Source organism: Thunnus albacares, chromosome 9, assembly GCF_914725855.1.
Source record: "Thunnus albacares chromosome 9, fThuAlb1.1, whole genome shotgun sequence".
Lineage (NCBI taxonomy): Eukaryota > Metazoa > Chordata > Actinopteri > Scombriformes > Scombridae > Thunnus > Thunnus albacares.
The window spans coordinates 19,488,819-19,504,370 of NC_058114.1; the positions used below are offsets into that span (position 1 = coordinate 19,488,819).

General features: G+C 38.3%; 2 protein-coding genes across 4 annotated transcripts in view; one reads left to right on the top strand and one right to left on the bottom strand.

The window, feature by feature from the left end:
- The window catches only part of cep350 (centrosomal protein 350), a 35,299-nt gene extending 34,680 nt beyond the window's left edge, over window positions 1–619 (bottom strand). For both annotated transcript variants that reach the window (XM_044360665.1, XM_044360664.1), the window contains exon 1: window positions 263–619. The gene's annotated coding sequence lies outside the window, so the exon portion shown is untranslated. The remainder of the gene's footprint in view (window positions 1–262) is intronic.
- Window positions 620–2,350: 1,731 nt separating this feature from the next.
- LOC122988729 (voltage-dependent R-type calcium channel subunit alpha-1E) overlaps window positions 2,351–15,552 on the top strand; it is a 104,600-nt gene continuing 91,398 nt past the window's right edge. For both annotated transcript variants that reach the window (XR_006404871.1, XM_044361293.1), the window contains exons 1-3: window positions 2,351–2,628; window positions 3,015–3,099; window positions 13,839–14,407. Coding sequence is in view for 1 of the 2 variants with exons in the window: in XM_044361293.1 (XP_044217228.1) it covers window positions 13,872–14,407 (536 nt within the window). In the remaining variant the exon portion in view is untranslated. The remainder of the gene's footprint in view (window positions 2,629–3,014; window positions 3,100–13,838; window positions 14,408–15,552) is intronic.

The window sequence follows — 15,552 nt, forward strand, 5'->3', positions numbered from 1 at the left end:
TTATTACCGGTGTTTTAAAACATAACTATGATTTCAACTACGTCACCTTTTCAATTATTATCTTCTGTTTTGTAAAATCAATCGTTTTATGTTCACACTGTTTGCCAGTAACTCAATCTAACCTCTGACTTCAAGATGACTTGTTTCTAAATGTCTTCGGCCCAGAGAGTAGTCGGAGCCGCCAAGTCGAGAGTTAATGTTAGCTGACAGGAAAGTCATGAATTAACTTAGCTGAACCACTTAGAAGAGACATAACACATACCTTTACGGAAACGACCCGATGTGTCTAGATGTCCACATTCATGCTGGTGGTTTCATGATCAGTAAAATCCTAACTTCTTCAAACTTGTTCAGTTTGGTTCAGCAGTCTGTTTGCTAACGTTAGCGTTAGCCAGCGGAACATTAGCTACCAGTTGTGCCAACTGAGCTGTAGCAACTTTTTCAGCGACATGTACCCGTTTGTTGTTGTTTTTGCCTTCATCCAGGGCAACCAAATACCCAGTCTCAGCTGTGGGATTCCTGGAAAAGAAATGTGGCTACCCGCGTCTGAGGTCGCCTTTCCCGGGTTACTATGTTGATGTTTCTCAACGGTGAAACTGGAGCAACCAAGACGGGTCGGTAACTGATGAGCCACCAAAATATCGCGAGAGTTGGGCCACGTCAAACGCTTGGGCCCCACCCACCCAGCCCCTCCACACACACACACACACACACACACACACACACACACGCGCACACACACGCACGCACACACACACACACACACACACACACACACACACACACACACAAAATAAGAAAAAAGAATGTTTTTTTTCTCAAGAGTTTCAGCAAACATACATATTCATAATAGGAATGACAATAGAAACGCAGGTAAGGAGGGATGATAAACAATGCCAAATTATGAGGCAAAGTAGTTGTAACTACACAATACATTTGAAATTTCTTGTTGAAACTGATTTCCTCCATTTTCCTCCATTTTGAGAGGAAATGGAAAACAAACAGTCAACAAATGCAATATCATAAAGATTTCCTACAGATTGAAAAGGTGTTAGCTGAAGCTACAGCTTAATGCGCCTATCCCTTTTACAATCAGAATTAGAAACATGTTTATTGCCAAGTAGGTTTACACATACAAGGAATTTGCCTGGTGTTGTGGTGCATAACAATCAAAGAAGAGAAAACACAAGTACCAATACAAAGTAAGAGAAAAATACCACTATCACAAAGATAGCTGATATAACTACATAAATAACAACTACAATTAAAATGTGAAATACTTTAAATATAGTAAATATATATATATATTCTAATTGAAAAGAGCTATTGAATTATAAAAGATATTGACTGGGAATGTGTAAAAGTTCACAGTTTAAAACAGTATGAGCAGTACATGTAATGTGCAAATGTAAAACCACAAATAACTGCGTTAATGTAACGTGCCATTGTTCAGTGTGATGGTTACAATATACAACATACTTGGTTTCAATAGTAACATCAGACACATTTTATCCCATCCCTTCCATACTAATAACTACATTTCATTGTTATCATTTGTTTGCTTTGAAACATTTTTAAACTTACAAAGTGAGTTACACATTTTCAACTCATTCTCAACAGCTTCATAAGTTCATCCTTTTAACAGATGTGCAATATTTTTTTCATCATTGTTTTATTGGTTCTTAAAGATTGATATTCATCTCACATTTTGGGCTACTATCGGTTTACTCCCCTTTCAAACAACCCTTGGTCTCCTAAGTTAGAAACTTGTATTGACCATATACACGACTTGTATTAAATTAACAAAAAAGAAAGAGAAAAAGTATAAAAATATCATAAAAGTAAAAAATAATTGATAGGCAACAGTCAAAAAAATCTCATTAAAGGAAATGTTGAACATATATTTAAAAGTTTAACCCATTTTACATTGTCTAAAGCATTGTCTGTCTGCATATTGTTGAGTTTCTTTTTTTAAAAAAAAAAGTCAGAGCATGCGCGACTCAAAACTTGACACAACTTAACCCTAGAGAGCCCTGGGTAACCTTAGGTAACCCTAGATTGTGAAACTCTCGCGAGATTTCTAAGCGTTGTTCCTTCATCGTACGTGTTGTCTATCATTGTACGAAATAATAATGTTTTATGATGTGTGTGTGTGTGTGTGGTTAAAGTCTGGTTATGTTTAGGCACAAAACACTTGATTAGGGTTAGTAAAAGATCATGGTTTGGGTTCAAATGATCACTCTCGCGAGATCTTTCGCAAATCTAGGGTTACCAATTAGACAAGATCACAATTTATGTACGCTTACTGCCACCCTGCGGCTTCAGTGTGTATCACGCACAGTCTCATGGACACACATACATCCAAGCGGCGTTGCATCGCATCACCTTGAACGCCCCACTCTTTCAAAGAAAATTATCTTAGCCCACAAACCCCGAGTCCACTTCTTTTAAATCATTCATCATCACAGGATATTGCTTCGTTTTTTTTTTAATTTGACTGTTTTTATTGTAGAGTTTGAATCCTCTTTTATTGGTCCCTATGGCAACAAATAAAGTGCACATTGTAAAAAAAAAAAAAAAAAAGGGCGAAATAGTCTGATGATAGGATTGTGTGCACACTGTTAACAGGTGAGTCATAAATATATAAACTGCAGTTATGACCATTCAGCCAGAGATTGAGGTTTCCAGGTTATGGCTGCTTGTTTGACCACGCAGAAGCAAAGGCAACAAGTAGGTTACCAGTGATATCCATCAGCCCTCTATGGCTTAAAAGCAATGTTAGACTAAACAAATGGTAACATAAGATGTGATTACTGCATTTTCTGCTTTTCTTTATCTTTTCTCTCTCTTTTTTGTGTTTTCAATAAAAGGTGGTGTAACTGTGGCATGGTCCTCTCTCTCTCTCTCTCTCTCTCTCTCTCTCTCCCCGTCTCCTTCTCTCTCTCACTCCCCCCGTCTCTCTCTCTCTCTCTCTCTCTCTCTCTCTCTCTCTCTCTCTGTCTGTCTCTCTCTAGTACGGCGGACGTGGTCGTATCTGCTGCCACATTTTCATTTTCTGTGGAAAGGTGCACGAAATGGAAAGGAGTACTCCCTTTTTAGGTAAGAAATGTTCGTATTTTCTAACAGGTTTAGTTGGGGAAAAAAACAAAACAAAACAAACACTCGCGACAGTATTGAGCTCGCAGATGACAACTAGACTAAAGCTTTTTGGTACAGGTTATGTTTATTGTGCCACCGAGAGGAACAGGGTGCAGAAATCCATAATGAGGAGTCTTCCCTCAGTCTTCATTATTAATGCAAATCAGTGAGAAAGATACAGCAGGTGCACGACTGTGGAGCTTTTATCTGACTTCTATGGAAGCATCCTGCTTCAGTTTTACTTACATGAAAATATGTTTTTTTGATTGAGCTCAAGACTAATTAAATTATCTGTCTTTGTACATTACTTTTTGCTCTCAACATTAAGACTCTTCTAGGAGACTTTGGAGGGCAGGTACATTTTTTTTTCTCTAAATGTTGGCTTCCATAGAGAGTTTTTTTGGCTTGTTGCTTTCTTAATTAATCCTGCAAAACATGGCTTTGACAGAGCACTGATATTTGTTCTTTAATTTGGGTTATACCAGTGCAACAGCATGAGAAGACAGGAAAATGAGTCATTACAGATACAAAATCTTCATATTCAGAGTGTTGCTCAATGTGATAGTGCAGGTGTCAGTAAAAGGGCCACATGGAGGCAGACTTGAATTAAATCCTGCTTATTACTAAGTGGCCTGGACCAGTTAATGATACAATTTTAAGTGTAGGAAAAGAAATCTCCCCAGTTCGATCTCAGAGCTTAGGAAATGCAGCAGTCATTACCAACAAGGAGGGAGGAATTAATTAAAGTTGAGAAAATCGAGACTACATTTTCTGCAGTGAACAGAGAGGAAGTATGTGTCTGACAAGTAGTTGAGGAGGTTTGAGATATTTGCTCGTATCATGCATCTTTTAACTTGGCTGTTTGTCCCTACACTTGTATTTCTATGATGTGGGGAAATATCAAATCATATATGTATATATGTGTGTTTTTTTATGACCTTACTGAAAAATGAACCCACTTTGTGGCCGTTAGCGATGTATTTAGATAAAGTAATCCATCAGAACAAGTAACACAGTCTGTACTCTCAAGTCTTGGGAGTCTGACAATGAACGAAGAGGCAGTTTGAATAATCAATGTTTGTGTTGTAGATGACAGGCTGCTGGAGGCAAACACTGTGATGCAAGTCGACTTCACGTCACATTTCTCTTTGTACAGAACTAGAGCTTTAAAATTGCTGTCATGCAATCTCCTAAGATACCTAACTACTCATCAATGGTTAAATAGACACTGTGATCAGCTTTGTACTAGAATTGATCAGATTTTTTTTTATATGAGCGCAAATGGGTCATTGTTTGGATCAATCCTGCTTCTCTTGAGTGTCTTGTTAATTATTTCATTACATTAACACTTGTCACTTACCACCTCCAATCTAGTTTGGTGATGTTTTCCTGTTGTTGTCTCTTGTTAATCTTTTCTTGTCAAGTGCTCTGATTGTCCTGATCAAATAACACCACTCTCCTTGGAAGGGGTGTAAATTGGTTTTTTGATGGTGTAAAAATTAGTGCCTCTATTTAGCGCAAAACTGAACCTTATGGAGAACAAGCTGCATATTTGTTGGACCACCTACCATAGCTACAGTCAGATACAGACAGATTATCAGAAATGATCAATTCAATCTTTTATATACCCAACATGAAGTGAATTCATGCTTAGTTGTCTTTCTGTGAAAATCTTACGTGCAAGTTAAGAATTTCCTCAATTCAAGGCGTTAAAGACAAACAAAGCCTTTAGCAAACTGATAAAGATTAGAGTTGAGGGTCCTTTAAAATGCTTAATATGTAATCATTGGTTGAAACTTACTAACTTACTGTAGATACTGACTGATAACACATCAGTTCACCAAGGACAAATGCAATCTATTGAATTGTGAAATAAATGAGACACATACTCATATTGTCAAGCTGTTTTATCTTCTAGGTTCCGTCTACAGGCTGGTGGTGATTGTGAATCAATTAATTTGTTTAGACATCAATACTTGTTTTCATTTATAAGCTTTTAGGTGCACCATGGTTATCTAAAAGAAGGCAGGTGATTTTTTTCTATTTGATAAGATCACATCTGGATTTCATGGAAACTACTTTTTCTTTGGCATTTTTTTTCCGTAGTTATCCAAGCAATTGGCATGTGAGCAGACAGGGATTTTAAGGGTTCTTACACAAGGGTGCTTTGATGGCTGTTACTAGGATCAAACCTTCTATTTGTGTGGTTGTACCACCCTGCTGTGTTGTTTTTGCAGTTTTCTAGCTCAGCTATTGCTGTGGTTTGTCACTTACTACAATACAATGTGCCAGAAATTTAGGCAAACACCAAGAAGCGCTGAAAACATACTGTAATTCATGCTGATATGCTAAAACCTGGTCATTTGTATCAATTAATTATCAACTAAAGATTTCATTACAGTGATTTCATTTCATCACAGTGTTGTAGTGGCCTCCTGTTGAGCTGCTTTGACTAATGAATGCAACGGATACTTATTTGCCGCCAGTTTGCACATTTAAGTTATAGTAACAATCAATATTAGCACAGATGTATCACATTACAATCTCATGGCCTTGTAGATAAATTTGGGAAATGTAAATGTCTGTGATCTTTATTCTTTATTGCTGCATGTTCCCTGTGGAAAACTGAGTCTACAGCAATAATATTTATGTGCTGGAGATTCTTCCTAATATTATGTATATAAAGATGAAATGCTATAATGTAATTTTGCAAACATTAGATGTACTAAAAGCCTTCTTTATGATTTTATGCTCTTACAATTTCTTACCACAGAATTAAATTATTGCTGTGGTAAGATCCCATTCAATCTAATTATTTGTTATTTATATCAATATATTATTCAATTTATTCTGAACAGAAGTGAAAAACATAAATGCAGCAGCAATCATTCAAATGTGCAGTGAAGCATGGTTTTGTATATAGCACTGCCAGGACATGAGTACCTGCCTGTGATGGAAACCTTTTAATTATCTCTAACACATTTTAGAACCAATTCAGAGTAGCACAGTATACATCAAGTATAGTGTTGTACAACACAAACACACGTACATATCTTGAACAGGCTCACAAACCTCACATGTGTTAGTTTGGTGTTATAATAACAGCTGTGATACTTCTTCACAAAGCCTTTTCTCAAGCATGCAGTGAGGGATCCTGCAGCCCAAACTTGCAAAATTGCTTTTGGCCGGTTTATATAACTGATTTATTCTCCTCATTGTAATGACAGGTGAATATTATCTGTGGCATGTCTAGTAGTGCAAAATGAGGCGATTTAATCTGTAAGGCCTCTTCCAACGCTATGCAAAACATAGGTTTATATTTCATAATGTCTGCTACACACTCTAAAAGACATTTTCTTCAAAGCATTGTATACAATTCAGTTTCTCTTCATGATTGCATTGCAGCCAAAGTATAAAAAAAAAGTTGTTTTACAAGACCTGAGGCACTGGGTTATCTCATAGTGGTCCCACTGACAAAGATGATAATATACTTTGCTAAACATCTTTGAGTGGTTTTGTGGACACCAGGTTGGAACAAGGATACCTTTCTTGGCATCCTTGTTCATCAAATATCTAAACATCATTAACATTTTAATAAGACATTCACTTACAGAGTTGTACAGTACATTTTCAACTCCTTGTTCCCTCAAAGGGAAAATGAAAATGATCCACTATTCTACACATACTGTAGTTCAGGGTCAGAAAAGAAAAACTCCTGTAATGATTGTCGCTTTTCCGAAGGGAGTGGTTTTACCCTACTCGATATTTACACTTCTGTTATTTTGTTGTGTGACTTCACATGTAAGTAAGTTTAGGTATCAGATTATTTATCATAAAAGGATGAATATAGCACAGAGCTGAGGAAGTGCATCACATTCCACTTTATGACAGTTTCTCCAACCCTTCCCCATGAGGCTACTTCACCTTCCAATGATTGGCCCGTGATGGTGTGGAGATCCTATTAGTAATGTTGATCATTACCGATGTGACGTGTCAGTGGTGTTGCGTAATGGTCTTTCCTGGAAGGTCATCACAGCAGTAGGATCTCTTTGAGAAATGTCTTTTCATCATCTGAGAGCTACATGTAATGGAATACTGACTGCAGTTAGGGACAACGCTTTAACACCTCACTCATAAATTATTGAAAAAAATTAGCACAAAGCAGAAAAATTAAGAATCAGTGGTAACTTTCCTGATAAAGGGGGTTGAATTTTTTTCAGGAACTATTGACAAACTTGAGAACTCATAAATACCTTAAAAATTTTAATTATACTGTGTTGGTCGACAATGTTTCTGACTAGGTCCCCATGAGCACCCAGCTATACATGTCCACTCAAAGCAAAATATAAGAAATTACACCAGTTAAAAGCAAATTATGTCAAATAGACTATTAAGCTGATGTGTCTACAGCCATGCTAGCAGCTCTATGAGACTGTACTTAAGCACAGTGGTGCATTGAGCTAAATGCTAACATCAGTGTGCCACAAGTGCGGTGCAAACGCAGCAAAGGTGCACGTTCTCGCAGCATGGTGGGGCACATTTGAAGTGCTACCACTGTACCAAATTTTATGGGAATCCATCCAACCATTGTTGAGACATTTCACAAAAAAAACCCATGAATATAAGTCAAAAAAGTCAAAAGGATCCCTAAGGTTATTATAATTCATCCTTTGAGCACCATGAATACATTTTCATGACAATCCATCTGATAATTGTCAAGATATTTTACTAAAAGCCAAAAATGTCAAACTGCTGGTGTCAAGGGATCCCAAATTAGCACGAGGACCATGAATGTCTGTACAAAACTTCATGGCAACTCATCAAATAGTTGTTGAGATATTTTAGTCTTGACCAAAGTGGTGGATCGACTGACTGACTGACTTACTAAACAATTTAAATACCGCAGTCAGAAAGATAGAGGGCAAACATTTTACAAAACTATTAAAACTGTCTACATTTGCCCTGAAACATAATTACATTATTTAGCGTGCAGCTCGTATTAGATTATTGAATCATCAACTGCTGGGCTCAGAGCAGGAAAACTCATCCACAAGCTGAGTTACCCTGGATGTTCACAGTCACATGTCTGTTACTCAGGCTTCCAACTAATTGATCTACTCAATCTTAGGTCATTCATTGTTTATGGGACAATAGCTACATAATGATAATATAAAACTTTAATAAACCCTTCAGGGAAATTGGGTTGTTGTTGTTGCAGCATAAAATATCATACTAGTTGGACACAGATTAGAATCATGGAGTAAAAATAAGATTAAATGTAAATGGATGCGTGAAATAAATGGCAAGTACAGCACCACTTGGAGCAAGAAAGTATTAAATACAGCTGTATGAATGAAAAGTATGGGAAAAGAACATGTGCATGGAAAATATGAAAAATGCAAAAGCGTATATGACATGTATAATACATACATGTATACATGGAAATGAAGACAAAACATTTAGAAGAATAAAACAGGAAAAAGGAATTCACATTGTACATACATGCTGAGCTAAACATGCATAGTGTTTGCATTAACACATCTACAGAAGGTGTTACATGTGGAAAGAAAATATATAGGTTGTGTTAGATAAAACCAGGTCATTAAATACACTCAATTTTCCAGATACAGAGGATTAAGTAATGAAAGAGCTACAATAATAGAAGCAGAGGGAAGTGGCTGTGGGTGGAATAGACTGTGCTGGCACAGCGCAGCGGAAAAGTTTTGCTGGTTTAGTTTTTTTTTTTCTTAATTGCATCCTTCATCAGTTATTATTATCAAGATGGGGGATGCCCTTTTGTAAGTACTCAACTAGAAAATCTAGTGTGCATTAGCTGCATAACTCTCAGATGAGAATGAAAATAGCTAAATGAGAATAATAGCGAACATACAGTGCAGGGGTTAACATTATATTTCCTTGTCACCTCGACATCTTCCCCATTATTCTAGTCATGCTCACACTCTATACATCTGCATATTTCCTGCGTCCCTTAGCTCACTGAAATGCACCACAGTGTGTAATAGAAAGTTGTAAATTTCATATGTAGATGTTGGCACTGCCTAATGCACTCTGTGTAATACAGAGCAGTAATATGCAGTGGCTGTATTTTAGAGCGAGATGCTAGCTGAGAAAATTAGACTCCTCATCGAGAGGACATTCAATAGCTCTTTGTTCTTCTGTTTGTACGAGGCAAACAAAGCTGTAAAATAATCCACAGCATACAGAGTGACTGGAAATGGTTGAAGAAATCTTTTAACTTTGATACAGTTGAGTCATATATATGAGCAGAATATTCTTCTATGCCTTCTAGTCCCACTGTGTTGTGATGGAAAGCTCCTAAAGGTGCTGGCAGACTGTCTGTAATTGCCTTTTACGGTGCATATTTCCATTTAAACGGTAGATGCATCACACTAACAGAGAAATACAGTTTATGAAAACCACTTTTTGTCTGTGAATTGCCACCTTCTTCTATTTAGCTCTTTTGTTGAAGGAGCAGATGTAGAAAAACTTAAGTAGATAATAGGAAACATAAGAAATAACTGTCTGTTATGAAGTTTATTCCCTATATCATTTTTGAATATACCATTTACACTCCTTTATTCCTTTACCTGCATCTCCGGCACCTCCCTATAAACATGATGGTTATTTTCAGCTGACAGAATTGTTACGCCTGATTTCCTTTTCAAACAAATCACCCATTAGAGTTTCAGGTGACACAACACTTCTTGACACGTGTTTGGCCTCTCTCCAGGTTGACAAGTTGAGGGGAGGATGTGGTGAAATACGATGTGTAATCAGGCAGGTGTGTGGGCTGCTGGAGGCAGCAGGTGTGGGAAGGTTTCTTCGCCTGCCCGAGCGTCTCCTTCACTCCTCATTAGTAACCTCGCAGGCACCTGGCTGTCTAGCACAGAGCGTAAAAACGATTTGGCCCAGGTAGTATTTTCATTTCAGATTTCAAGACTCATATTCTTTTGTCTCCGTTGATCAGATCCTAAGTGACTGAGGAATCATCACACAGTTGTGAGTAACACATTAGATATTTGTGGTCAATTTAAGATAATAGCAGTTCAGTGATTAGCCTCAGTGACTGAGGCTAATCAACAACCAGCCTCTTAAAAGCTAATGAGGAGAAGTGTATTAAACCACAGTCAACTTTTCTCGGCAGTGTGGTTTTGGTAATTATGAAGAGCAACCGCAATGGAGTGTGGAAGCAAGCAGCTGAGCCCTGTTGTCTGACTCTGTGCAGTGCAGTGTGGGTGTTTTTAAAACTCTGTGTTGAAGGCCTGTTGTCAAACTGGTAATATGGGTCTGGATGGGATAATGGTCCTGATAATAGTCACAAAAGACAATGGAGATAGGTGATTTAGAGCATATCTTATTTGATATATCACTTCATGTTTATGCTCCTAATTTCTGGACATAAAACACTGTTTCCTTTTTTCCCACTTTGTCATCACGATATTAAATGTGACCCAAAAATCTAGAGTAACAAAAAGAATATGGATTAAAAAGACTGAATATATCATACAAGGGACTGTATCTGTCTTTCTTATCTCACTAGCAGATGGTAGATGACCACAATCCACAGTGAAGATAAACACAGTTTAAATGGCCTTTACGTAAATGCACCACAGTCGAGCGAAGTGCATTTGTTTTCTGATAAGAATTGACTGGATTGACTAAAAGAGTAACCTTGTGCTTGTTCCAAAATGCAATCAATGTTTATTGTCATATACAGTATATTTTCTTGCCAATATCAATATCTGTGTCCATTTTAATAGCTTTCATCCTCTGCAAGAGGCCTGTTTGTCATTCAGTCCTTAATTGTTAGCTTCTATGGACTTCTTCCTATGTTTCAAGTCTTGCAAAAAGGTTTTTGTGTTTAAATGCTTGTACCTGCCTATTTTATTGCTATCAGCCATGAATATGGCAACTTTTTGAGTAAAGTAACTGTATCTTGAGGGTTCATTATTGTATTCTGGTCGTGTAATAGCAGATTAAATGTTTCTTTTCATGGTTTTAACATCTTAACATTTGATTAGTTTTGGTCAGACAGCTGATGTTTGTTTCCTGCTTCTTGTCTGATCAATTTCCACACTTGTGTTAAGTGTTTTATGTCTACTTTTCATTTTATCTTTGTTGTATTTTCCTGCTTACCCACTTTTTCTTGCTAAAAGGAAAATGCTGTACACTCATCATCAGCAGAGCGTTGCAGATGCTTTTCTTTCATACCCAGATCCAACTGTTTGACCTCAAAAATCCCTACTGTATGTATCAGCTAATTGAGTTGGCATTCCTGTTCAGGCAATTTGAAAACATAATTTGCAAAATGGATTCAGTAAGCACTGGATCAATGGAATTTCTCCTGCCACATCTCAGACAAAGCTTTTCCCTGCCAGGAACCACACAATGGACGATTATATGGACAAATGTAAATATATTCATATGTGTATACTGTATTTCACTCAGTAAAGGTGGGAAAGAGGAGGAAGAGGGCAGGACTTGGCCACAACAGGTGTTTTCTGCCTTTATTGGAAGCTCAGCTCATGTTCACCAAGCAGCCACAATTAAAGCCACTTTACCTACGGTCCCATTGCTGTCTGGGTTCCAGAGCAGCAGCATTGTTATTATATACCATGAAGCCCCCAGAGAGCAAGGAATTTAAGGTGTCAGAGGTAATGAGCACGGTCAATCAGAAACTATAAAACACCACTGATTGTTTGGCTTAAAAAGGAAACCTGTAAAAGTTTGTTTTAAGAATTGACTCATGATTTATTGATTTTAGGCAAGGTAGGTCATTCCAAACAGTAAGGACCATAATGGCAGTACTTTAGTCATGTGAGGAGGATTACACCATATCCAATTGCAGTGGTCATAAAGGTGTCTTTAACTATTACACTCAGTTTGTTTCTTCATCAGTCCCTCTGTGTGAAAAAATAATGTATGTATTTAATAGAGTTGTCAGTGAGGTTGAGTAATGGTCCTCTTGTAGCAGTGCGGCTTAAGGACACTATGTTGACTGTTTGACTGCCTCTTTGTTGCTGTGTCTCTTATTATAATGAATCTTTGATGGATGAAGCTAGTTCAGAGAATAGCTGGAAAAAGCACCGAAGTATGATGATTTGCCTGCTAGGGTGAGATTTGAAATGCAAAGCTACAGTAGCAATGAGGATGGCTTCTCCAAAAACTTTGACACTAATTATAATGTTTGACTGCATTCTCAGTGAAAAAGAGAGAGCTCACTTAAACCCACCTTAATTAATTTCTCTGGCCATTTGGAGGCAACACAAGTTGTAACAACATTTATTTGACACAATGAAACTTTTTAGATCAGACAAACAAACCCCAGCTCAGTTTCCTTTGGATAATTTACCCAATAGTGCATTTTCGGTTTTAGACAGACTCTTTCATGTGGGTCCATGGCAAATAATAGGACCACTGAACAACAGTTATAACACTGTCACCAACTGGCCTACTTCAAACAGCTCTAATGAGGTGAGCCAGTCATCCATGCCTTGGGAAAACATTGTGTTTGATGATTAATATGCAGTATTTTTTGTCACTTTTTTTTTTCTTTTATTTCATTTATTTTTTATCCCTGAAAATGATACCACTTTCTGCCTCATGAATTTAATGAATCAAATTGTTGCTGATTTATTTGAGAGCATTGTATCATATCTGCTGCTTCTCAGCCTAAGGCGTGGCCTGGTTATTCCCCCTACATCAGTAAATCAAGCAGTGTGTTCATTTAGTTTGTTCAAAACATTTTTGATATCTGGAGGTGTGAGTGGAGACCTCTTGAAATCAAAGAGGCTCAGCTTTCTTGTACGAGTGATACCATCATCGCCTCAACAGCGCCTCATTCACAACAGCGTGTCCACTTATTGTCCACTCTCAGGGTGCTTTAGCAGTCTAGTGGATTTTAAGCTGATGATGAATAGATTTAATCATTTCATCTTATCTGCACTATACAACTATACATCCTCTTTTTACTGCTCAATCTCTTCACTACCCAAATTATTTAGAGCCTTTCCTCTCAAAGGGACTGTAAATCTAACATTCTGCTAACTAAAATTGCAATGGCTCAGTAAAGCAGGAGCAGTAAAGAGGTTTTTGTAGCTTTATAATATGCTGTGTGCACATACCTGAAACCAGACTAGATCTCAATGTTCCTACCAGATAAAGGAGAAAATGGGTTGATGAAATGACTTTCCTTCTCCTTCCTCCCTCTTCCTAATTGCACCAATAAGCGTGGCACTGGCAGTATTATGTGATTGTTTGTTTTGAGGGCTGCATTACAGCTGATCTAATTGGTTCTGATGCTCAGAGGACTGGTAATATTTTAAACTGACTGAGGACAGTGAAAGCTGTTGGGCTGTTGGCAAATTGCCTCTGAGGCTCAGCTGAACGGATGCATAACTTACACAGAAGTTGCATTTCTTCAGGCTTTTGACTGGTGTGGCTGTAAACCAACACAGCTACACAGACAGACTGTTTGGGTTTCTGCACCGGTAAGTGGGGATGATGTAGCTATACCGCGTCTGTACAGCCTCTGTTAAAAACACCATAAAAGTAGCATGGAAATGAACTTTTTTGTGACTCTTTGATGTCTATTAATGATTGTACATTAATATAATATCTCTCTCACTTCTCTTCCCCCTGTTACATTCCCTCTCCCTCATTCCTGCTCCTTCCTGCAGCACTATGCTGAGATCCCGGGCAGTCTTTCGACCATGCTGGAACTGGGCTCCTGTTCGGTCAGCTCTCAATCTCTGACAGGGGACCACAATGCTTTGGGGCTACCTAGAACCTCGGGAGGGCCAGAGTGTCCAGATGATGGTCTGGGTCTTGGCATGGGGGAGATGTGTGGTAGCAGTACCCCCAGGCGCCAAATCCACCACACGTCCCCGGTGGACTGTGAAAGCTGGCAGAAGCATCGCGCAGGACTGGTCAGAGGGTCGAGCCTGTTTTCTGGGTCCCACTCCCTCCTGGAGCCTCTGAGTCTCTCGACCAGCTATGACACCCTCTACCTCCCACACACGTCCGCCCACGCTCCACCTCTACACCAGAACCGCCTCGGCCTCTCTCTTGATGTGACCTCATCTTTCGAAGTCGGAGGGGGAATGCTGGGGGTCGATGGAGATTTGGTGGTCAGTCCCAATGTGATGAAGAGGCGTAGGGGCGGCCTGATCGAGCAGAGGGACATCGTGAAAGCCCACCAGGCTCATAAGATACAAAGCACACCACAAGCACGACGCAAGGAGTGGGAGTGAGTATGATGCTGACACTTACGTACTAGAACACCCTGGGCGTTTTCTACATGGCTGTTTTTCTGAATGGTCTGAAACATCACATCTGCTCACAATTCTCATAGAATGGAGAAACAGCCCACAACAAAACAGCTGTATACAATGTCAACATGTGTTAATATGATAACAGGAACTGCTTTTTATTGAAATAGCATTAAGTAAACATTACTAGGCTATGTTAACATATAGTATTGAGAGCAATTTTGTAGTCTCAGAGTTCAAGTCATTCTCTGCCTCACTTGTTTAATTTAACTTTATTGAGACAAAATTTAATATCCAGACTCTGTGGCACTTTAAGCTTCTATTATTCTCTCCCTGTGAGCAGGGATGTCAGTATACCTGAGACCAAGTTTTATTTGGACAAATCTATGCAGCTGAAATGGATATAATGTTTAGCTTTCATGTGACTAAGCTTTGGTGTTATTTGTGTAGTTCAATGACACAGTGAGGGATCAGGTAGAAGTGGATGATACAGACACAATCTCCTATCACAGTAATTTTTATTTCTACAGTACATATATGGTCATATAGTAAACTTTCTGTATAATCAGTTTAGAATATAAGACAAAACCAATGTTGACACCTGCCTTCAGATTTCTCTCTTTGGGTACAACTAGAAAAAAAAATCTAAGAAATAAAAAAACATGATCACAAGTTTTCTCATTAGTATTGTCAAACCCACAACAAGGATAATTTATGTGTTGACAGAAGTTACAGTGACAATGATGCCCCAAAATATTCAAAGTATGGATTTGTGTTTAGTGTCTTTTTGGGATATGATTGCACGTTTAATTGTGCGTCCTGCAGTTGAAGAGAGAAACGAGTGTCTTGATCGAACTGATGATCATAAAAGCAGCTGGTTATTACATTGTCATCTCAGTCACTGACACAATGATGATAATTCTAATGCTCAGTCAGTCATTATAAGCATATATCATGTATGTGTGTGTTTACTGTATGCTCATTCACATGCTCATACCACGCGTATGTGTGATTGTGAAAGTGCCTATGTGTTTATGTATTTACCGGTTTCCTGCCCTGCAGCGCTGTGGAATTTCTAGCTGATTATGGTGGTGACGCCCCCCTCTGTTTCCCTGCTGACAAC